Below are 25,759 nucleotides of genomic sequence, written 5' to 3' on the forward strand. Positions count from 1 at the left end.
TCCCTCACCCTATCTGGGTGCTTAATGCCAATTAGGAGACTCCACCAACCAGACCTGAGCCTAAAGGGGCAAATAGATTGAAAATGCCTCAAAGTGGACCTGTTGGCTAGAGAAGGCGGAGACTGGTTAGGACTAATAGAACCATCCTGTGGATGAGACTTGCTGGAGACAACAATGGCGGTTGGAACCCAAAATTACACGGACACAGACGCAAAATGCATGTGCACTACAACAAAGGCACTAAATCACGCGATTTCCCAATGAAACAGTTTAGCAGATTAGTTGTTGAAGAGGTTCAGTACTTTGGAGACAATGGCAGATGTGTACCCAAGCCAGGTATAAAGAAAGAAGCTATGAGAGAAAAGAGGAGCTTCTGGGGAGGTATCCTGAAGGCATAACATGTGAAAAATAGAAGCTTCTGCAACTGACAAAAACAAGAGTTAATTCTTTAACAAATAGTGAGGATGAGGGAAGAATTTTCTGGATTTGAAGATAAGCCTAAATTTGCAGATTAAAAGTGTACGAGTTCAAGGTAGGATTGTTGACAAGTAATGTTTAACATATCCTGGTAAAATTCCTGAAATCCTAAAAACTGGGGGATATATTACAGTATTCCAGAGAGAAAGAAAAATTACAGTGCAAAATCATCGGAAAAATAAAATTTCTTATCTACAGCACCAGAGGCTACAAGATAATGGTACACCATTTAGAAACTATGGAGAAAAAGGAAGCTATGCAGATATCTTATATGAACTAACATAAACATTGTTTTCTAAGGCATAATAAAATGTTTGCTAATATTAAAAAAGTCTAGAGACCCCCATTTCCCAATTTGAGAAAAATATTAAACAAAAAACTTAACCAAGTAACAAGGAGTCATAGAGACCTCAGGGCCGGGGATTTTGGCCAGGGCTTGTGCAGCTTGGGATGCCTGTGATGCTCGCAATGCCTGAGTCCTAGACTGGAATGCCTGGGATCCAGTCCTGCCTCTGCTTCTGATCCAGCTTCCTGCTAATGTGCACTTTGGAGGCACAGGTGCCTGGTACCCACATGGGAGACCCCAACTGAGTTTTGGGCTTTGGTGTTAGGCTGGCCCAGCCCTCGATATTGTGGTCATTTGGGGAAGAGAAGCAGTATGTAGAAGATTTCTCTCTCTCTCTGCCTTTTAAATGAATACAAATAAACTAGAAAAACAGAGTAAGATAAAAGATGAAAGTGGACAGCAATGAGCAATGGAGCTTTATAGATCCATAGACAGAGGTAGTGACACATTTGAGATAGCTAGGAATTATATTGAAAATGGAGGTCGGCACTGTGGCTCACTAGACTAATCCTCCGCCTAGCGGCGCCGGCACACCGGGTTCTAATCCCAGTTGGGGGGCCAGATTCTGTCTCAGTTGCTCCTCTTCCAGTCCAGCTCTCTGCTGTGGCCTGGGAGTGCAGTGGAGGATGGTCCAAGTCCTTGGGCCCTGCACCCGCATGGGAGACCAGGAGGAAGCACCTGGCTCCTGGCTTCGGATCAGTGCAGTGCGCCGGCCATAGCAGCCATTTTGGGGGTGAACCAATGGAAAGAAGACCTTTCTCTCTGTGTGTGTCTCTCTCTCACTGTCTAACTCTGCCTGTCAAAATAAATAAATAAATAAATACAAAATGGATATTAAGGAAAATATTGCTAGAGTTAAAATGGAAGTTATCATCTTTACACAATTGCAACAGAACCTAGGAATTTGGGAAAGGGGGAAAGGTAGGGAGAGCATATATGTTGTGAAGTTTCATCCTTTGGTTAGGTATGGTGGATGGAGGAGATGAAAGGAATGAGAATTTCTAAAGAGCTCATTTAATTAGGCATGTATAAAGGGATAAATGGGGAATATGTTGTTTAATTTGTTGACATCATAGTGGAAAAGTAAGAATTTGGTTTTAAGTGCAGAGCAAGAGAAGGCAGTCCATAAATGGAATGGGAAAGTGCGTTATTGCTTTTAAATTAACAAAAGGAAAATGAAAAGGCTGTCAGCTTGTTTAAACCAGAAAAAGTACAAGACAAAAGTGGGAACAACCCTTTAAAATAAATATAATAATGTAAAAATCATAATGTGACTTAATTATGATTGAGCATGATTATTTCATTTTTTTTTTTTTGCCAGGCAGAGTTAGATAGTGAGAGAGAGACACACACACACACACAGAGAGTTATAGACAGAGAGAGAGAGAGAGAGAGAGAGAGAGAGAGAGAGAAAGGTCTTCCTTCCATTGGTTCGTTCCCCTAATGGCCACTACAGCTGGACCTGTGCCGATCTGAAGCCAGGAGCCGGGTACTTCCTCCTGGTCTCCCATGCGGGTGCAGGGACCCAAGCACTTGGGCCATCCTCTTTTGCCCTCTCAGGCCACAGCAGAGAGCTGGACTGGAAGAGGAGCAACTGGGACAGAATCCAGTGCCCCAGCCAGGACTAGAACACAGGGTGCCAGTGCCGCAGGTGGAGGATTAGCCAAGTGAGCCATGGCACTGGCTGAGCATGATTATTTCAATACACAGAGACTTGTCAAATTGACTTTTAAAAAAAGATTTATTTATTTGCTTGAAAAACAGTTATAGAGATAGAGGAGAGACACAGAGACAGAGAGATCTTCCATCTGCTGGTTCATTCCCCAAATGGCCGCAATGGCGGGTCCGAAGTCAGGAACCAGGAGCTTCCTCTGGGTCTCCCATGTGGGTGATAGGGGCCCAAGCACCTGGGCCATCTTCATTGCTTTCCCAGGGGCACTAGCAGGGATCTGGATCAGAAGTGGAGTAGCCGGGAGTTGAACTGGAGTCCCATATGACAGGCAGAGTTAGACAGAGAGAGAGAGAGAGAGAGAGACAGAGGAAAGGTCTTCCTTCTGTTGGTTCACCCCCCAAATGGCTGCTATGGCCGGTGTGCTGCGCTGATCCGAAGCCAGGAGCCACGTGCTTCCTCCTGGTCTCCCATGCGGGTGCAGGGCCCAAGGACTTGGGCCATCCTCCACTGCCCTCCTGGGCCACAGCAAAGAGCTGGACTGGAAGAGGAGCAACCAGGACAGAATCCGGCGCCCCGACCGGGACTAGAATCTGGGATACTGGTGCCACAGGCAGAGGATTAGTCTAGTGAGCCACAGCACCGGCCCTTACTGGGGGATTTCATCTTTTATATTCAAGGCTAAGGCAGATAAGAACTAACTCCTGTCATTTTGTTGGATTACTGTTACATACTTTATGTGTGTCGTCTTATTATTTAGATTTGTGTTTTGGGAGCTTTCTGTCTTGACAAGTTTGAAATCTCTTTTGACATTTTTTGTATCTTGTAGCAAGTTTTGAACTGTTCTGTGTTTCCATTTTGGTTGCTAAGATGCTTTTATTTCTAACATAAGACTCTTTAGGATTTCTTACAGGGCTGAAATGGTGGTACTGGCCTCTGTTTTAGACTGTCTGGGAAAGGTTTTATTTCTTCTTTACTTCTAAAAACTAGCTTTCATGGACATAGTATTCTTGGTGAAAGTTTTTCTTCTTTAAGACCTTGAATATATCATATCATCCTATTCTCTTCTGGCCTCTGAAGTTGCTGCTGAGAAATCTGCTTTTAGTTTAATTATTTTTCCTTTTTATGTAACTTGATGTTTTTCTCTCATTGTTTTTATGATTCTCTCCTTATCCTTAACTTTTTTCTTTTAAAGATTTATTTATTTGAAAGAGTTACACAGAGAGAGAAGGAGAGGCAGAGAGAGGGGGAGAGAGAGAGAGAGAGAGAGAGGGGTCTTCCATCCTCTGGTTCACTCCGCAGATGGCCACCATGGCCAGAGCTGCACTGATCCAAAGCCTGGAGCCAGGAGCTTCTTCAGGGTCTCCCACATGGGTGCAGGGCCCAAGGACTTGGGCCATCTTCTACTGCTTTCCCAGGCCATATCAGAGAGCTGGATTGGAAGTGGAGCAGCCGGGACTTGAACCAGCGCCCATGTGGAATGCCGCCACTGCGGACAGCAGTTTTACCTGCTACGCTACAGCACTGGCCCCTGTCCTTAACTTTTGACAATTTATAATATAACTTGGAGAAGGCCTTTTTTGGCTGAGTCTGATTTGTGTTATTTGGGCTTCCTTATCTGACGTCCATTTCTCAAGACTTGGGGGAAGTTTTTAACCATTATTTCATTAAATAGACTCTCAATGCCTTTTTCCTTCTTAGTTCCTTCAGGTATTCTTGTAATACAAAATTTTGCTCACTTAATGATATCCCATATGTCTCATATTCTTTATTCATTTAAAAATTCTTTATTTTTATCTGTGTTATTTCAAAAGTGTTGTCCTGAAGATCAGAAGTTCTTCTTTCACTTAGTCTATTCTATTGTTGAAGCTCTCAATTGTATTTTCTGTTTTATTGGTTGAAGTTTTTCGCTCCTACATATCTGATTTTAGTTTTAATTATTTCCTTAATGAATTTTTCATTGATATTATCTATTGTTTTCCTCATTTCTGTGAGTTTTTTATTTTTATTCTCTTACATCTCATTGAATTTCCTTGGGATCATTATTTTTAATTCCTTTTCAGACATTTCATAGGTTTCATTTAAATTGGCATCTATTACTGGAGAAATATTGTGTTTTCTGGGAGATGTCATGCTTCCTTTTTAATTTTTCCTGTTTCAGCTATGTTTGAATGCCACAATTATTTAGTCCACAGCAATTCATGGGTGCACTAATATGATTTTGAAGTGGACATGGGATCCTGAATATATCTTTTTTCAGGCTCCAAATGGTTGGGTGTCAATCTTATGAGGGTTTGTGATGGTTGTAGCAACATTCCCAATGCTATGCAACACAGAGGGGCTTTTCCTTTGTCAATGATGCTGAAACTTGTAGTAGCAATAGCGGAAGCCTTGGAATGATGTAACGTGGAAAGGACTTCCACAGGTCCTTTTAGGGGTAAATGGGTGATACTGAGCTGATAGCACCCATATCCCCAGTCTCAGCAGTGGGTGAACTGAAGGGGGATTTCCCCAGGTTCCACGGGTGGCTACAGGTTATGCTGGGGATTGTACACTGGCAGGCATGAGTCTGGAGCAGTGGAATGCAGACAGGGTCCACTCTAGGTCCCTCAGGGATAGCTCAGGTGGTTCTGTGTAATATAACTCCAACAGTCCCAGTCTCATACCTGCAGAACTTGAAGGGCGTCTTACCTAGCCCTAAAGGTTATGCCGGGGATTGTGCTCCAGCACCTACAAACCTGGATTAGTGGGATGCATAAAGGGCATTTCCCAAACCTCTCAGGGAAGCATAGGTTTCCCTGGGACTGATAGAACCAACAGTCATAGTCCCAGAGCTACAGGATGCGTCTGTAGGTCTCCCAGGATGATTGCAGGTTATGGCAGGGATTATGGAATGGCAGAAGGCAGCCTGAATGCAGAGAAGACCCTCCAGGTCCCACAGGTGAATACAAGTTGCTCCAGGGATTGTAGTACCAGTAGCCACAGTCCCAGAGCTACAGGGCTCTGAGGGACTGCCCTCAGTTCCCATAGAGTATGCCAAGGTAACGCCACTGCTTATGCTCTGTGCTAAGAGATGCAGAAAGGGACTTCCTGAGGTCTAGTCCTCTAGGTTTGTCATGGCTGCTGTTGCTCTAAGCCTCAATAAGCAGAGGGGGAACTTCCGTAGATTGCTCAGCAGGTGTAAACATGGCTCCAGGGCTTGTGTGCAGCAATCCTACATGTTTAAGATGCTCTCTGCCCTGTGAAGCACCTTGGTTCCAGCTCTGGGGATTTCTTGTAGCAACAGGACCGCTTGATGTCCCCTAAGTTGGAATGGAATTTAGACCCACAGTGGCTTGATTGCAAGGCTTCAGGAGGGAGGCAATGCATGTTTTCTTCTTCTGTAGCAGAACAGTGGCTCCAACCCATCAGCTTTGCAGGCTGAATGTAAAGCCAGTGAGGACTGTGGAACTCCCTTGTAGTTAGGGGTGCCAATCTGCAGTAATGGTGGGGGTTGCATATCCATCCACTTAGCTTTCCCCTGAATGATGGGGTGCACTTTGCTCCCTCTCTCACTAATGGCTTTCAGAATCTCTGTGCAGCTTGTAGTTTCTCTCACTTCTTCACTGAAGTTCCCTCTCTGTCAATCTCTTAGAAATGTTGTTCTTCTCTTGTTCTTGTTCTTGTTCTTCTTTGTGGGGGAGGCCAGTGTAGGGTCTCTCGGTTCAGCCATCTTGATCTCCCTGGACTCACACTATCTTTGAATTCCATTTTTCTCATGCACTATTTGATGCCTCCTTGTGCCTTCAACAAAGAAATGAGTTTGTTTTCAGTGTTTTCACATGAAAATCCTTTTTGATTCCTCTCACAATGTGGAGGCTCTATGTATCACTTATCTGCTATATCTGTTTCTTTTCAATCAACAAACATTTGTTGAGAGCCTGCTTTATGTTCAGTATTGTGGCAGACATGCTGAAGATTCAAAGCAAATGCTGGGCTCTAGACATTTACCATCTTGTGAAAGATATCAGTATTATGCAGTTAAGGAAAGAGCAGTCACTCTAGTGGATAAACTTCTAAATCTCAGTGGCTTCATGTAGAATATTTCACATTTATGTAAAGTACCTAGCCAGGGGGATTTTTTTCTGTAGGCTGTAGTTGGGGGGGCCTCAGCTCCTTCCATCTTGTAGGTCTGCTATATGTTCGAATCTTCTGCTGCACCCTCTGCATCCAGTCTGCAGACAGGGGAGGTGAGAGGATGGAGGAATGCCCAGGCCGCTTCTGTCATCGATCACTTCCCCCAACATTCTATTGACTACATCACAGCCATGTGGCTCCCTTTGTGCAAGGGCGTGGAGTAGCCTCAGGATCATGATCTCACTCCAGGCAGCTGTTTGTCAGCAACAGGGCAGCCTTTGATCAACAGCTGGTTGACTTTTTCCATAAAACAAGATAGTTAAAAAAAAAAAAAAGTAGAAGTAAAAGCCTTTAATTATTTCTTTATGTGTTGCTTTCTGATTTTCCCCTAATTGTTGTAGCGAAATAAGTAAGATGCATGATTCAGCCTAGTAAACCCATCGTGCCTTTCAATAGAAAGTTCTCATGAGTTTACTGTCTGTCAGAGCCCATACAGCACAGCTGAAGACAATGACCCCACCCTTGTGGATCTAGTGGTGTCCTCGTGCACATATCTCTCATGGAGAATTGAAAACACACATGAAGGTTTTATGGTGGGTTAGGAGCCAGACAGACTCCAATTCGAATTCAAATGCTGGCCATGACAGAGCTGCTCTTTGACATTGAGAAAGTTATTCAACTTCTTTGCAGCAATATTTCTTCATTTACAAGTGGGTATTATAATATCTCACAGAATTCTTTTTATAAGAATTAACTGAATAAATAATGCAATGTAACACAGATTTTCTATATCTTGGACAACTGGGACTATAAGAAAATAAAATCCAATTATAAAAATTAGCTTCGTAAAATTAAAGAATTATGATCATTATTAGCATTTGTATAATAGAGAAGGGTATAAAATAAATGATAAAGAGGCTTCCACTCTTTGCTTTTAATGCTACTCCTCAGACCCAATCATATTTACCATTCTTGCCTATCCTTCCAGAAATAATTCTATGTGTAGGCAAACATCTGTATATATATGTATATATATATATATATGCTTTAAAAATATGAATGTCATCATGCTGAGCAGTGTTTTCTGTCTTGCTTCCTTTATCACACAATGTGCTGGGACATTCTCCCATACCATTATTCACAGAATTATCTTACTCTTTTCAACAGCTGAATAATGCCTCCCATTATGAGAATTCTATACCATGATCTAAGTGTTCGCCACTGACAGGTATTTGGTGTACTTCTTGACTTTTGTGGTGGCTACAGTGCTGCTGTGAACACGTGTGTGCATTTATACTTGTATTTACATACAGAAGAGAGTGCACCTGTAGCAGGGGCTTCCAGAGAAAAGGTAGGAATGGAGACAAAGAGAATGTGTACTTTATAATTTGATAGATATTGTCCAATCACCTTCTGAATGGGTTACATTGATTTTTATTTGCACCAACCAACTAAACAGTGATTACTCCTCCCCAAACTCATCACTAAATTACTTTTGAAGTGAAAATAGTATTTCACTTTGCTTAATGTGCATTTCTGTAATGAGCAGTGAGCATCTGTTCATGTTTATGTTTATCACCATTTTTATTTCTCTCTTTTCCCAGGTATGTAACCTTTCCTATATATATATATGTATATGTATATATATATATACACACATATATATATATGTGTGTGTGTGTATATGTATATATATATGTATAGAATGGCTTCTCTTAATTATTTTTAGGAGTTTTGTTATAAGGATATTATCACTTGGGTGTCAAATGTATATGTTTTCCAGTTTGCTCATTTAAAATTAACTAATTATTTTAGAGAGGGATAGAGACAGACAGACAGAGATCTCCCATCCATTAGTTCACTCCCCAAATGCATAGAATAGCTGGGTCTGGGCCTGGTTAAAGACCAGAGCTGAGTCTTCAATCCAGCTCTCCCATGCAGGTGGCAGTTACCACCTATGGTAGCAGCTATCACCTGCCACCTCCCAGGGTCTGCATTATCAGGAACCTGGAATAAGAAGCAGAGCCAGGACTCAAAAATAGGTCCCCCAGATTGGGATGCAAGAGCCTCAAGAGCCATCTTGACCACTTGACCAAACCCCTGCCTGTTTGCTGATTTTTAATCTTTGCTAATGGTGCATTTTCTGTTCAGTTTTTTGTTGCTATGTTTATCATTTTCATAGATGTATGGTCTCTGCATTTCGTACCATTATCAAGAAAGCTTCACAAGATTAATTTGAAAAAGTTCCCATGTTTCCTTTAGTATATTCTGGATATGTTAAAAAATGTTTGACTTTTTTTGTTATATCTGAAATTTATTTTTGATTAAGGATTATGGTAGATTTTTAATTATTTTTCCTAACTAGGCTAGTAGTTATATAATGTTACATAATATTTGATAGGTTTCTCATTATGCTCGTGTTTACATTTTGCATGATTTACCCCTACTTATTTTGGTATGTTTTGGAATGTCTGTACTATTCTATTAATTAATCTATCTCCTGAAATACCAACATCAAATGGTTAAATTAATACAGCTTTATAATTTTTAAAATCACACTGATTCATGCTCACTCATTGTTCTTTGTCCAGATTTTCCTTTTCTCAGATTTTTATGAGAAAGGTCATTTCTGTAGCATGATTGGATTCTGTTGTGTTTGATGATCACTTAAGAAAAATTGATTTCTTTTCAAAATGAGGTCTTCAAGTTGAGGAATATTCAAATCTTCTGTGTCCTTTAGATAACTTTAACTTTTTAAAATAAAGGATCTGCACAATTTCTTATTAAGCACAATACTATGTATCTTAATTTCATTTTCCTATTATAAATTCAATAAAAACTTTCCATAACATTTTCTAGCTATTGATTTTTTGTTAAATTATTACCAACCATTTATTCAACTCTCTTCTTTTTTAAGGCTTTTAAGTATAAATCACATCATCCATAAGCAATGTTAATTTTCCTTTGTCTTTTTAAAGTAATTCTAAATTCCTTTTCATGTCAGACTGTGTTAGAGAGTATTCCCAGATAGATGTTACATAAAGGTGGTGACGATGACCTCCCCAGCTTTGTGTTTTCCCTTTCCTGGGGATATTTATAAGAGTTTCCTATGAAACAGGCAGCCTAGTTTGAGATAATAATTTTTTCTTCATATTAAAGAAAAATACATTATGACTTTTAGCATCTATTGAAATGAGTGTATGCTTTTTGCCCTTCCACCTATTCATGTGGTAATTTGTAAGAATGATATTTCTTAACATTGATTTATCCTTGGATTTCTGAACAAATGCAGATGGCTCTGATAAGTGATTACACAATGTGCTCCTAAATTGTCTTCATCATATTTATTTGACCATCTTTGCTTTGGGCTACATTAGTTAGATGGGGACTTCGTGCTGTCTCTGTTAGTTACTTGTGTTATTGTGAAGGCTATAAGACTTTGGAGACTTCACTTTTTACTCCATTCCAGAATGGTTTAAAAACACAACTTTCACAATTGGTCTGTTTATTTTTTTCTTTCTTGGCAGCCTCTATTTTCCATGAAAAGAGCTCATTTCTTCCAGGTTTTAAAAAGTGTTTTGCAGGGACCTACACTTTACATACTTATTCTTCTCTAGGGCTATTTTTCTATTATTATTCCTTCTTTCTTTTCCCCCTTAATTAGCTTAGGTAGTTACTTTTTTTTTTTTTAAGATTTTTTATTTATTTGACAGGCAGAGTTACAGACACTGAGAGAGAGAGAGAGAGAGAGACAAAGAAAGAGGTCCTCCTTCCGTTGGTTCACCCCTCAAGTGGCTGCAATGGCCAGAGCTGTGCCAATCTGAAGCCAGGAGCCAGGTGCCTCCTCCCAGTCTCCCATGCAGGTGCAGGGGCCCAAGCACTTGGGCCATCCTCCACTGCCCTCCTGGGCCACAGCAGAGAGCTGGACTGGAAGAGGGGCAACTGGGACTAGAACTGGTGGCTATATGGGATGCCGGTGCCACAGGCAGAGGATTAACCTAGTGTACTACAGCGCTGGCCCCTAGGTAGTTACTTTTTCAAAGAACCAGACCATACACGAATTGATTCTACTCTTTTTTTTTTTTATCTTATTAACTGTTTTCTGCCTATTTTATTTATTTATTTATTTATTTATTTATTTATTTTGACAGGCAGAGTGGACAGTGAGAGAGAGAGAGAGAAAGGTCTTCCTTTGCCGTTGGTTCACCCTCCAATGGCCGCTGCGGCCTGCGCACCGCGTTGATCCGATGGCAGGAGCCAGGTGTTTCTCCTGGTCTCCCATGGGGTGCAGGGCCCAAGCACTTGGGCCATCCTCCACTGCACTCCCTGGCCACAGCAGAGAGCTGGCCTGGAAGAGGGGCAACTGGGACAGAATGCGGTGCCCCAACCGGGACTAGAACCTGGTGTGCTGGTGCCGCAAGGCGGAGGATTAGCCTAGTGAGCCGCGGTGCCGGCCTTTCTGCCTATTTTTATATTCAAGTTTTATCAGTTGTACATTCTGCAAGGCTTTATTATCACATAGGAACTTCTTATTCTTGGCATATAGTTCAAGTCAAATACATAAATAGACAACGTGATTAACTTCAATACTTTTAATATGCCTTATGTTTATACTTTCAATTAGTTACTGCCAATTGATTTTCCATAACCATGGACTTGGTTAGGGGGCGCCAGGGAATTCTCTGTGGATTACTGTAGGTAGAAGGGTCTCTGATTCTGCTCCAACCAGGACAATTCCTTTTTCTACATTTGTATATAGTATTTCTTTTGAAGATTTCACAATACACATATCAACAACTTTTGAGTTTAAAGCTCATTAACCTTATGTACAGTGTTTATCTGGAAACCGAGCAGTAAACGCTTTTTATGTTATTTTGCCTCTGAAAAGTCATTGCTGACAAAAACATTTCATTACTGGGGCCGTTGCTATGGTGCAATGGGTTAAAGCCTTGGCCTGAAGCACTGGAATCCCATATGGGCGCCAGTTCTAGTCCCAGCTTCTCCACTTCCAATCCAGCTCTCTGCTATGGCCTGGGAAAGCAGTAGAAAATAGCCCAAGTCTTTGGGTCCCTGCACCCCTGTGGAAAACCTGGAAGAACCTCCTGGCTCCTGGCTTTGGATGGGCACAGCTCTGGCCATTACGGCCATCTAGGGAGTGAACCATTGAATGGAAGACCTCTCTCTCTCTGTCTCTACCTCTCTCTGTGACTCTTTCAAATAAATAAAAAATGAATCTTTAAAAAAAAACCCCACATCATCATTTAACATGACGTTAAGAAAGAGAAGAACGTGATCTGTTAACTTATGATATGTCATTGATTTTCAAAGGCATATCAATCATCAGAGATGTTAAAATGTGAAAAAGGCATATATTAATGTAGACTGAATATGACATATTTGTTAGACATGAATTGGAATTAAAGACTAGAGTCTTGGATTTGCTCGACAATTTCGGAACTCTGTTTACATGTTAAGTGAGCAGCAGGATCCACGCTGAGGAAGAACTCCAGCAGATTACTTGCTAACTGGGTAGTAAGTCCAGCTTGCAATTTGACATTTCAAACTTTCCTCCTTGGGGCTCTCCTTCTGCATGGTCCAGACGCCACTGGTTCCTCTACTCAGACTCCTTGGCGAGACAGCAGACCCCTGAGCAGGGAGCTGCTGGGTTGGGAAGGGAACATGTCCTGGGTTAAGGACTTGGAAATGTTTTCTTGGACAAGTTTCAGCTGCTGTGCTCCCAGATGAACTCTGGCTGCTTCACTCCCCTACCCCGGCCCATGCCTGTCCCAGCTGGAGCCTCCTCAGCCGTGTCCCATTCTGGAGAGCACTTATGTCTTTAGGCTGCTCCTTGCTCCTGGCATGCATCTCCTGCTCTCTGCACAGTCATCCAGAGCTTCTCAGATTTGCATACAGCAGCTCTGATGACTCCAGGGTGTGATATATCAAACCAGGAAACCTGGACGTGCAGCCCTAAATCTGAAAATGCCTCTCTTTATGTCTCTCTATTCTAAACATTGATACACATTCAGTATTTAATCTTGTGGTTTTTAAATTTAGATCTGTTATTTTCTCTAAAATCTTTAAGAACAATGGACCGGGCAGGTATACATTGGTCTGATCTGTTGCTTTGTGTAACCCACACACCACTTGCTGAAATGAGATCACCCACTCCACTTAGAGAAGCACAGATCAAAGACAGGAGGATCTGAGTTCAAATCCTGACTTTGTCACTTAGGAATTAAGTGGTCTCAGAAAACTAATTAAACTCTTCAATTTTCAGTTTCTTCATGTATAAAGGGAGATTAAAAACACCAAGTTCACATGCTAATTGTGAAGCTGAAGAGTATATTTAGATTTTCTGTCAGTCCTGGGTGCTCCCTGGTTACTTCTCCTTCATTCTGTTTAAAGAAATGTCTCTCTACATGCCCAGCCTCTGGCCTAGAGAAAAAGATGAGGTACAGATGCCATGCAGTGCAACCCCTACCTCTACCAAGCCTGCATTGCAAACACCCTGTCTGACTTATCTTAAAAATCCCCCGACATGCAGACTTCCATCATTTGGCAACTCGTTTCAGCTCATTGAATTTGTTCCTTCACCTGTCTATTCACACGAAATTTATCCAGGACATTTGTCTTACTGGGCATCGTGCTAGGTCTTAATGCAAAACAAAACAAAACAAAACAAAAAAAAAACCAAAAAACTCAACATAATCCCTCTTCTTCTTTTTTTTAAAGATTTATTTATTTATTTGAAAGGCAGAGTTCAGAAAAGCAGAGAGAGAGACAGAGAAAGAGGTCTTCCATCCACTGGTTCACTCCGCAGTTGACCCCAATGGCTGGAGCTGGGCCAATCCGAAGCCAGGATCCAAGAGCTTCTTCTGGATCTCCCATGTGGGTGCAGGGGCCCATGGACTTGGGCCATCTTCTGCTGCTTTTCCCAAGTTGGATTGGAAGTGGAGCAGCCAGGACTCGAACTGGCGTCCGTATGTGATGCCGGTACTACAGGTGGCAGCTTTACCTGCCACACCACAGCGCCGGTCCCCAATCCTTCTTCTTAAGATTCTCATCCATAGTAGGGACAATCTTACAGAGAAACAGTTATAATACCATGTAATCAGCACTAGGATTAAAAAAAAATAAGCCCAGATGACCCTAGACAGCATAGGACAGGCATTTTCCAGGACTCCAGAGGGGACAGATGGTACAGAATGGGTACTGGAAATCATCCCCAAAGCCGAGAACGCTTGGCCAAAGACCTGACAATCAAGTGGGAGGAGGGGTTTTGAGATGTTGCTTAAGGCCAAATCTGAGACGTAAGGAGCACAATTCGGGAGAGTGAAAGCTGTTAGATAAGACTTGGCATGGATATCACAAGGAAAGTGGAATAAGGTGCTGGGCAAAACCCATATTATCCAGCATTACCTCTGAGAACATGAAATGAACAAATCTGAAGGCAGAGGGGACAGAAAGGTCATAGTAGCAATACAGGGAAACTGTGTTTAAAATCCAAGCTAATGGTCAGGGCAGATGACAAAAAGTAGGTGTAAGAGACGTGAGGGAAGTAGAACCTTCAGCAATGCAGTAATACAACTGTCTGGGCCACATAGAATCTGTCTCCCAGTTCCTGATTCCTAATTTCTGTACAGTGTTGGGGCAGTTGACTTTACATAATTGTAGTACGGCTGCTAAAAAAAGAGGCAATAGAAACATGGGTTGGACATTTTATATTTTAAATCTGATGAGAAAAATAATAGCAATACATTCGTTGGAGGATTTTTTTTAAAAGATTTATGTATTTATGTGAAAGTCAGAGTTACACAGAGAGAGAAGGAGAGGCAGAGAGAAAGAGAGAGAGGTTTTCCATCTGCTGGTTCATTCCCCAATTGGCCACAACATCCAGAGCTGTGCTGATCTAAAGCCAGGAGTCAGGAGCTTCTTCTGGGTTTCTCACATGGGTGCAGGGCTCCAAGGATTTGGGCCATCTTCTGCTGACTTCCAAGGCCACAGCAGAGAGCTGGATCGGAAGTGGAGCAGCCGGGATTCTAACCAGCGCCCATTTGGAATGCCAGCACTGCAGGTGGCATTTTTACAAGCTATGCCACAGCGCTGGCCCCTGTTGGAGTATTTTTTAGCAAATAAAGCATACACTGTTGCTGAATTACATAATAAAATTGATATTTCCAATCATTCTCTTTGAGAATTACTCATTACCTCATTCATTTGTTCTATGAAGTTAATAGAATATCTTCAGGCTGTTGGGATAAAGGTGCATAATAATGATGTGTATTATAATAATGATATTATTATAGTGTGCATGGTAATGATTAGTATGTTCCACACCAAAGGGCACTTTATACATACTTGCTCATTTGATTCTCCAGTGGCCTTATGAGGTAAGCATTTGCCTGCCTTTTACAGACAAGGGAACTGAGACACAGTTGTAGGACGGCTGACAGCAAAGCCAGGAATTGGTTGTGTTTTGCTTCAGTTTCAATGCCACCCAGCCCCGCTGCATTATGCAATAGTGAGAACAAAATTTCTTCTGCTTTGGGGAAGCTGTCAGGGACTGTGGGTTACAGCAGGAGCCTGCAGGAGGAGATGAGAATAGGAGAATACGTGCTGGTCCATGTTAACTCTCTCCCTGACCTCCCCTAGACAAATCACTTGGCATGCTATTGGAGGGGTGCGGGTTTATTTAGTTTCCCTGGATGTTTCTTTAAGGATGTTAGGAGGAACCAGCCAATACTAATCTCAAACAGGATATCCTGCAGAGAAAACACTCCACACTAAATACAAACAAGAGATTTCATTCTGAAGAATCCCAGACACTGAAGAATCCCTTTAATTTAGTTGTGTGTGTGTGTGTGTGTGTGTGTGTGAGGTTAGTTTCAGAGTCCTCTCTTGTGCTTTTGAAGGGCCACCCACTAGAGATTTGTGTGGATTTTTCTGTTGCCCAGCACCATGCTTGGCGAATGTATCTGCAGGACGCACCTTCCCTGGTTTGTGCACATATGGCTTTTTCAGTTTGTTTATTTCTTTCGTTGCTGATGTCTCTGTCTTTTTTTTTTCTCCCAACAATTTTGCTTTTGGAATAGTCCAGTCTGTTAGGACACTTTTTAGAGCTGGAAGAACCAGTGAGCTCATTCGCCTGGACCACCCATAGTGAACCGTGTGGCTCAAGAATGCATTTTCCCCGAAGACAATCCTCAGCAGGTTGTGCTGGCCTCTGGGTTTACTGCTTGGTCTCCGCTATCCCTTGGCCATGGGAAGTAGAAACCCGCCTCTGGAGTCGTCTTACTGAAGTTTAAATCAGTGTCCCTGTACACAGAGGGAGTGACACTTCAGTCCCCTAAGCCTCTGCTGCCTTTATGTTTGAAAATTCCTTTCCTGCCTACCAAGTGTTCTTCTGAATACCCCATTGTTATAGTCAAGCTCACCACCCTTTTGAGGGATTTAATGGCTAAATCAGATCTTTTCTTCATGGCACGTCTCAAGGCGGACCCCAACCCTTATCTCAGCAGCTGATCTTTCCCACCGAAAACCTGGTGCCAGCGTGTCCCAGAACCCTCTGAGCCCTTGAGAGAGCACTTCAGAGTAAACAAATCGAAATACCAAGAGGATATTTACAGCCACTGACCACACTGCCGATTTCCTTGGCTGCTCCTGTAGACAATGTACCCCCGCATTGGCCTTCAATTGTACTGTCAGAAATGGATAGGGTACCAAGATTGAGAAAATATTATGCTAAGCCAGTCAATAGGCAAACAAAACATTGTCTACCATTTCTTTGGGGGCTACATGTTTGTTTGTTTTCACAATGATATCTTCAGTGATCACAGATTCTGGGCCTCTCCCGCCTGCACTTCCTGATCTATTTCCAGGGACTCCTGGGAACCTAGCCTTGGAGCATAGAGAGTCCATGCACCTGACAGCCTTCATACCTCCTGGAAGGGAAAGAAGTACTCCTTAGGAGGCTCCTGCCCACACAGCCCCACTGTGAAAAGCTCACAAAACCCATGTTCAAACAGTTCTGGATGGAAGCACCTCCTATTCTTTTATGACAAATGGGTCAAGGCCCCTATGGGCCAATATTATCAACCACAGGTGCTAAAAATGGAAAGCTGTGGAGTTTGGTTTGAGGCCCTGGTGGAATCACATGCAGTGTGTTTTGAACTAATTTCTTCTGTGTTAGAAGCTAATTCTTCTGTTCGAGAGTCTGTATCAGTAATCCAACCTGAAATCTTGAGATTTGCGAGAACATGGATAGAAGGAGAGGTCATTCTATTATAAACCAGCCACAGAAAGAGAAGTCCTACATGATCTCACTCATGTGAAATCTAGGAAAGTCGATCACTTAGAAGCTGCGAGTGCAATGGAGGTTTCCAGAGGCTGGGGAGCGTGGCAAGCGGGTTGAGAGAGGAGAGAAAGGTCTATTAGTGGGTTCTAAGATAGATAGGAGAAAGAAACTGTAGAGTTCTCTTGCACAGAGGGTGACTGTTTATCATGAAAGTGTGCCTCACATGTCTCTAAGAGAAAAAGCTAGAAGGAGGGATTTTGATCGTTTCACTGTAAAGAAAGGATACATGGCTGAGGAAATAGGTATGTTTGCTTTGATTTGAAGACTACCCAATATATCCATGTAGCAAAACATGACAGAGTACTCATAAATAAACAAGTACAATTTTTATATATCAACTAAACAGAAAAATTGGACCTAGTGTTTTAGGATCTGTGATCCCTGATAAGGTCTCAGTGAATTCTGCTTCCTCCTTCTCCTGTGCTCAGCCCCCTCCCCCCCCCCCCCCCCAGCCTCACACCCAGGTGTTCAGGCTTCTGCTTCTTCGGTTCTGTGTGTTGGATCTCAAACGCCTTCCTCTGTTCTGCCCATTCGTCCCCCAGGCTTGATTAAAGGACCCTCCTTCCGCCATCTGTAAGAAGTGTCATGCCTAGCCCTGAGCCTTCCCCCTGCTGTGCGCTTTCCTCATCTTTTCCATAATTCACTCCTTCTATCACACCTTTAGATAGCCAGCCCTCTGCCCTGGGGCTGGGACTCAAGTTAGGCAGGAGATGCCTGTGGCACAAAAGAGTAGCATGGTTCCACACTTACAGTTTGCACCATCTACCTCCCTTGCCTCCCCTCTGCTGTACCCGGGCCCGCCCTCTCTGAGCAATTCTCTCCGGAAAGACTGTTTTCCCATTACATAGACTGAAGTGTGTAAGTACTACCTTAGGTTCAAATCCATGCTTTTGCTCCTTTCTCTCTCTTTTAAAAGAGGTATTCATTAATGACTTCTTATTCTGCCAGAAGACGATTCCTCTCTCATAAACCGGACCCTGTTCCACTCATACACATTTTCCTTCTTAAAATCTGATCATAGCACAATTTCACAATTTAATGTTAAAGAGTCTGTGTCGACATTCTTATGACAATTTTCTGTTATCACAGATGATTGTAAAATACAGTAGTTCGGCCGGCACCGCAGATCACTAGGCTAATCCTCCGCCTTGTGGTGCCGGCACACCAGGTTCTAGTCCCAGTCGGGGCGCCAGATTCTGTCCTGGTTGCCCCTCTTCCAGGCCAGCTCTCTGCTGTGGCCAGGGAAGTGCAGTGGAGGATGGCCCAAGTGCTTGGGCCCTGCACCCCATGGGAGACCAGGATAAGTACCTGGCTCCTGCCATCGGATCAGCGTGGTGCGCTGGCCGCAGTGGCCATTGGAGGGTGAAAAAAAAAAAAAAGAAGAAATACAGTAGTCATTTACGTCCTGTGTAACTTTTTATTTTTCTTAGAATTAAGAGTTTCTTTAACATTTTGAACTTGCTTGCTTGTTTTGTTTGTTTTGTTTTTGTTTGTCATTAATTGATGTGTAAGTCAATGACTAAATTACAAAACTCATTCCAGTACGATCAAAACACCAGGAACTTACCGATTCCATTGCCCCTCCTCACCCCTCACCCCTGCTGGAGTCCTCCACTCTGTGGGCTTGGTTGATGGCTCCCCAGGCCTGACTCTCAGCAGGCACAGTGGGATTTCCCATCCTCTTCCTCCTGGGAATTCCTGCACATCCTTGGTGCCTGATATCTGTCCAGGATCTCAGAATTTCTTTTTGACTTTGTTTTTTGGGCAGAGCAAATCATTGGGACCTTGCATATTAATTAATAGTGTAACTGAGAATAGAATTCTGTGTTCAAAATGCTTTATTTTCCAAAGGTTTTAAAGAATTGGTTCCTGGTCTTCTAGCTGCCAGCACTGCTATTATGAACAGTTTGGTTCTAATACTTGTATGGCTTTTTTCTCTACCCTTTTCCTTCTGTTTGGAAGCTTTTAGGATCTTCTCTTGATGCTTCGTATTCTGAAATTTTATGATGACATTCACTAGAATTAGTATCTGTAGCGCATTATTTTGAGCACCCAGTGTTTTGATTTTCTTTTGGTTTAAATCTAGAGGCTCAGTTCTGGGAATTTTCCTCATGTTATTATTTTGAAAGTTTCCTTCCTTCCATTGTTATCATTTTTTCCTCTCTCATCTCTCTTTTTGAAACTCTTATCAGCCAAATGTTGGCCCTTATTCCAGTTATCTGCTGACATACACCACCTCAGATCTAAGTGGCTTCAAACAATAGACGTCATTTTTTGCTCACAAATCCGCAATTCAGAAGGGTGACATCATCTTTGCTTTGTGTGGCATCACTGGCATCTTCTCTGGGGCCAGCATTTTCGTTCCTTTCCAAGGCCACGCAGGTGGAAAGCAGCAGAGCAACCCGGGAGATCTAGCCCTGAGATTGTGTCCTTATTCCATACTGCCTCCTAATTATACATCAGCTGCGTGAAGTGGAAGTCCAGTCACTCCTCTTGTCTGGGGACCATCACATCTGCACCAGGGATTTTTGTCTTTAGTCTGCATACTGAGGGTAGAAGTGCTTTTTTAAAGTTGAAAGCCAAACGTCATTGTTGTCTCTATATCCCCCAAAGATGCTATGCTACTCTCTCATTTCCCCGTCTCCTTCCTGTTCTTCAACTCCTCTGGTATGAAAGAGGTTGTGACATCTTATTAAATTTCACCCAGATATCCAGACAATGCCCCATCTGTGTATTCTTCTGTATTTGCAAGCTGCATATTCATCTAGCCATCTATAGAACCTGATCAGATCTCTATCAATTACTAGCATTAGCTATAGATCTTGGGCCAATGATTTCACCACAGGATTCTCACCTCTCAGATGGCAGTATCAACACCTTCCACGTACAGATAATAAACAGAAGCTACCCTCATGATGACAGAAGCACAAAAAGTTTTAAACAATGACAAATAGGGCAGTAGTCCTATGATCAATCTACATTTTGGGTTTAAATATTGTATCCACGTTTAAATGAAGCCCTGGAGTCAGGATCTAGATCTTCCCTTTACAATATATGACTCAGTACTCTATGGCCTTGACCAGAGTTTTCTGAGGAAGAAAGAAAGATAAATTATGGGAACCACTCTGTGGAGCTGTTCTAAATCCTGTGGACAGGGTGTTCGTCATGACCGACCCAGCTCTGAGGAGCCGTCTCCTTTCTCATCTCCAGCTTCATCTTTGTGCAGGGTGATGCCTCCGGTGATTTCCAGCATCTGTGAGCCAGGACAGTGGGACTGAGGGACTCTAGAGATCCTGGAGTTCTTGGGGCAAGGAATGAAGTATAGGAAGGCTCCTGGTGTGTGTGATCACAGGCGAAGGCATTGTGACCCCTACTTGGGGATGAGGAGGGCTTCAGCTGCCCATAGATCAGGACAGAGCAGACCACCCCAGTCTTCCGTGTGCACAAAATCCCTGGGAATCATGTTAGCAGCACATCCTGGTTCACAAGGTCTGGTTGGGACCAAAGATCCTGCCCTTCTGATGAGCTTCCAGCTACTGCATGTGGCTGGTCCTGGGACTTCAGTCTGAGTAGTGAGTGTTGAGGAAACTTCAGAAGGTGTGGGCCCCAGTAGCCAGATGTGGCATTTGAGGCCAGCCCCTTACCTTTCTGATGCTCGGATTCCTCACCTTAGCAGGGCGAAACAGAACCCTGGAGCAGAGCTTCTTAAAGGAATACATTGCTTTGAATGTTTGTCAAGTTGTTTAGAAAACTTTAAGGTACCTTTTAAACTCAAGTGCTCATTCGTATTGCGTCTGTTTAATAAGCAGTTTGTTCTGAATCCAAGTTCAGAGTAGATGTGGCTTACAACAGAGTGTGGATTCTAAGTTTAATGGAACAATTGAATGGGTTAATTTTGTTTAAATCAAAAGCACTCTTTATTTTCCTTATTTAAGAAAACTGTAGAATTATAGGAATGTTTGAGATTTTCCTCTTTCTTTGTTAAAAAAAATTCTGCCCGTTTTACGGAGTGGCTGCTCTTTGATTCATCAGAATTCCCTTCAGTTGGCACTGGCAAAGCTACCCCCACCTCCAACAGAACTCAGAAGACTTAATTCATGAAAAGGAGGAAAAGGGCTGTGAGAATTATTTAAGAAAAATGTAAATTATAAGGTTAGGAGTTAGAAAAGGAACAAGTGAAACTAAAAATAATCTACATTTCATTAAAAAGATTTTATGAAGAGCTTTGTAAAGTCTAAGCCACTACAAAATGTCTTCTACATGACTACCAAGATAATAAAATACAGAAGAAGTTCCAAGTGTCAGAACTCAATATAGAACATACTAAGCATATTCAGTTAGCATGATTCTGCTCTGAACTTCCAGCTAATTTAATGTAATAGTACTGGTAGCAGGGATAATGATTATAAAGCAACCTACAGCTAATACAACTTATAGAATTATCTTACTGAAGGTAACTGCAGGCTCTTGTCAAATGGTTGTCCTCTGACTTTCTCCGACAGCTTTTGCAAGAGTGGAGTGGATCCATTGCTGAGACGCTCTGGCCCAGGCCTTCCCAACCACAGGCAGAGCAGGTATGTGCATCTCCGTATACTCTGTGCTTCGACTGCTAGGCTCTGGATCACTTTGTTGGCTTCAGTACTCCCACTCTATAAGGACATTTGATTTCTACAGGTTCCCAGCTTCTCAGAAGAATGACATACAAGGGAGGGGTGACTGTGCACCTGGGGAACAAGCTGTGACAACCCAACAGTGTTCCTTCTCACTGTCCAAAAGAGGTTAAAACAAAACAAAACCTGTACCTATGCTAAAATTAAAATCACACAGACTTGCTATTCCATTAAGATCCATAGGCTATGAGATGAGTTTTTGCTGGGCCAGTCAAGAAGTACAGAGCCTTGTTACTCGGTCCATGGAGCACCAGTGCCAATTTATTTGTTCTAAAAATGTTATCACTCCTAATTCAATAGTTGAGACAATTGAAAGACAAATCTAGAACAAAAATAGCTGCTTTTAAGAAACACAAGGCCAAGAATTCTGTTTCATTTTCTGTAGTCTCTATGGTGTGTGAAACCTTCTGCTTATTCCTGTGCTGCTGCTATGGACCAGAATAGATTGCTATGTGATTTTGGCCAAACCTTTGGAGGAAGTTCATCAGTGAATCAAGAAAATCAGTCTAATTGTCCCTTATTTTTGATACTTATTTCTTAGTTTGATGGCTGTAGTGGTTTTAATAAATTTGTATATGGATTCCCAAAATTTATTTTTTAATTCACTATTACATGGAAAATTGTAATTATCTTCCCATGTTTGAAAATATCACATATCTCTCTTTGAAAAGTAGAATCCTAATCCCCTCCATTTGAATGTAGGCTAGACCCAGCGATCTGCATTTTAAGAATAGAATGTGGCAGAAATGATGATCCGAGAATTCAAAGCTAAGTCTTAAAAAGGACAGCTTCTGTCTGGCTTTCTCTTCGTCTCTTGGCTCACTTACTCTGGGGAAGGCCAGCTGCCTTGTCATGAGAACCCCTGGAGAGATCCATGTGAGGCGGAACTGAGGCCTTCCACAAAAAGCCACTGCTTTCTTGCTGCTCGTTGAATGAGTCACTCCAGAAATGGGTTCTCCAGTAGGATCCAGGCTTTCAACGACTGATATCTTGACAGCGGGCTCATGAGAGATCTGGAGCCAGGGCTGTCCAGTTAAGGTCTCAACCCAAGGGTCACAAAAACTGTGAGAGATGTGCACTAGAGCTTTAACCCACAAAGCTTTGAGTCACGTTTACTCTTGTTTGAATACACAGAGTTTTAGAATAATTTGTTATGTGGCTAGAGATGACTAATACAGATTTTGGTATTTGGAAACAGGGTGTTACCAAAGCAAAAATCTAAAATGTACAAGTATCTATGAAACCAGGCAGTGAACAGAGGCTGGAACAAACTTGAAGAAAGGGCAAGGGAATGACTTAAGAGCTTGGACGAGACCGTGAATGGGAGTTGAACAGCCTGCCAGGAGGCTCATTGGTGAGGGATGAAAGGAAAGGGAAGACAATGTCGTTGGAAACAGCAGAAAGGGGATGCTTGCTCTCTAGTGGCAGAAAGTTTAGCAACATCAAGGATCATCTGTGTTCACGTGAAAAGTAGAATGCATATCGAGTGCGCTGAATGATCTGCTGAGCAGATTTTTTTTTTTTTTGACAGGCAGAGTGGACAGTGAGAGAGAGAGACAGAGAGAAAGGTCTTCCTTTGCCGTTGGTTCACCCTCCAGTGGCCGCTGCGGCCAGCGTGCTGCGGCTGGCGCACTGCGCTGATCCGATGGCAGGAGCCAGGTGCTTCTCCTGGTCTCCCATGGGGTGCAGGGCCCAAGCACTTGGGCCATCCTCCACTGCACTCCCTGGCCACAGCAGAGAGCTGGCCTGGAAGAGGGGCAACCGGGACAGAATCCGGTGCCCCTACCGGGACTAGAACCTGGTGTGCCGGCGCCGCAAGGCGGAGGATTAGCCTAGTGAGCCGCGGCGCTGGCCAGCTGAGCAGATTTATAGGCAGAATGTTGAAGGCATGCCTGGTTGCTTCTTACTGCTTATAGTAAAGTGCTGAAAGAGAGACTGTAATTATAGATAACTTTAGAGATAAGTAAAGGAATGATAAACAGGAGCAGAACTTGTTGGTTTTGAAAAGTAGGAGCCCTCCAGGGGGTCATTGACTCCAATATCAAGTTATGCTTTTTGACACAGATCAAATCTTGGGTGCTGTCAGGAAGATATTGTCTAAATACTTCTCTGAAGCTGAGGATTTGGGAATCCAAGAATGCTGTTGTTGATCAGTAGTCTTTCCCAGTTGTTATCCCTCAGCCACTTCTTCAGAGCCAAAAGTAGAGAGGCTTTTGTCTCATGGTGTAAACTCCAAGATAACTGATAGGACCCCAGGACATTAAGATAATTACATTGTCAGAAACACTATCAGCTTGGACTGGGAAGGAACACAGATAATATAAAGTGACACAAACATCACTGAGATTGCTGAATTTCTACAAGCAAGAAACAGGCTGAGAAAAAGGGAGTCAACTGCAAACCTGAACTAATCTCAACAGCAAAGTTCATGATGAGGATCCCAAAGGGCAGAGCCAATAGCCTTGGAGTATTTATTATTCCCAGGCTTGTAGTCTAGTCACGAGACTGCTCACAAGTGTCCTGATGGATTTCAGATATTCCCATCACGCTACTTCCCCCTAGCCCTGCTGCCTGTTTTTTTTTTTTTTTCTTTTTTTTTTTTTTTTTTTTTTAGAATGAAAGGGTCTATCACAGTCGTCCTATGTGGTGTGGGAAGAAAGTTTGGCTCCATAGTTCCCCGATTTATAGATCATGAGAAAATGTTCTTCAGAGGCCATGTCCAAAAAGCTTCATCTGCACTGGGACGTGATGCAGGCGGCAACACTTTGGGCCTCAGTATTGTCATGGGGTGAACATTTTAGAAGCCTTGGGAGTGGGTGAGAATATTTTACATCTGGGGTGAATGTAACTAATTTATGGTCTGAGTGGAGACTCGAGGAGAAGGGTCTAATATGTGTCCATAGAGTCTTTGACATGCCTCCCTTCAAAAGGCAGATCCAATCCCTCCCCCCCCCCCCAATTCAAGTTGGACTTGGAGGTTTCCTTGTAATGAAGGGAATAGAGAGGATGTAGTGCCTTGATCCCCAAGGAAATGCCTGAAAAAGGCTGGAGCATGCCTGGTCTGGTGTGGAACTCTTGCTTTGCCACGTTGTGAAGTCACACAAGCAGCCTGTCCCAGAGGCTTTTGTAGGGAGAACTGAGGCCTCCCCCCAACCACCAGCCGCACACGCACACCCTCTGGTCTCAGGGGAGCCTTCTAACCACTGAAGCCCTGCTCAATCACAACTTCACATGAGTGCAATTTACATGTTGTAGCATTATTTTACATAATCTGAAAATTAATTTTTAAAAGAAATTTAAAATTAATTGCATATCACAAAATCATTTCTGGTGTTCAATTCACTGATTTTTAGTACCTTTACTGTGTGCTACAACCACCACAGTGAAGCAGTTTGGGAATAGTTTCACCTCCTAACTTATGTTCCTCATGCCTGTTTACAGGTATCCCCCCTTCCCATCTCCAACCCGATGCAACCACTATTTGCTTTCTGCCTCTATGTGTTTGCCTTTTCGGAACAATCCTTATAAATAGGGTAATAACATGTGTTCACGTGTGCCTGGTTTCTTTCCTCTTTTGCATAATGCTCTTGAGGCTCATCCATGCTATAGCACACACCCGAAATTTGTTCTCTTTCCTTTGCTGAACTGTATTCCATTTTATGAATATATCACATTTATTTCATTAGCTGATGGTATTTTGAATTGCTTTTGGGTACTTTTTCTATGACTATTCATGTGCAAGTCTTTATATGTCTGTTTCCAGTTTTCTTGGGTGTACCCATAAGAGTGGGATTGAATGTGGAAACTATGTTTAACTTCTTAAAGTACCACAAAACTGTTTTCTATAGTGACTGCACAGTTTCCACTCCCAATGTGTGATCATTCTCGTTTCTCCACATTCTGGCCAGCATTTGCTGTTGTCTGTCTATTTATTACAGCTGTTTTAGTGGGTGTGAACTGGTATCTCACTGTGGTTTCAATTTGTATTTCCCTAATGTCTAATGATGTTGAACATCTTTCATGTGCTTCTTAGTCATTTGTGTATCTTGTTTTTAGAAACGTTAGAAGTGTCTATTCATATTTTTGTCCATTTTATAATTAGGTTGTTATATAGTTAAGTTCTA

At 42.5% G+C, this 25,759-nt stretch overlaps 1 protein-coding gene across 1 annotated transcript in view; it reads left to right on the forward strand.

Moving 5' to 3' along the window:
- Positions 1-25,759, forward strand: part of PCTP (phosphatidylcholine transfer protein) — a 225,151-nt gene that overhangs the window by 47,927 nt on the left and 151,465 nt on the right. Inside the window, exon 2 of the mRNA XM_089316995.1 lies at positions 21,468-21,539. Coding sequence (XP_089173121.1) covers positions 21,468-21,539 — 72 coding nt within the window. The remainder of the gene's footprint in view (positions 1-21,467; positions 21,540-25,759) is intronic.

The sequence above is a fragment of the Oryctolagus cuniculus genome, chromosome 17 (genome assembly GCF_051225735.1).
Source record: "Oryctolagus cuniculus isolate XC-2025 breed Fujian yellow rabbit chromosome 17, ASM5122573v1, whole genome shotgun sequence".
Lineage (NCBI taxonomy): Eukaryota > Metazoa > Chordata > Mammalia > Lagomorpha > Leporidae > Oryctolagus > Oryctolagus cuniculus.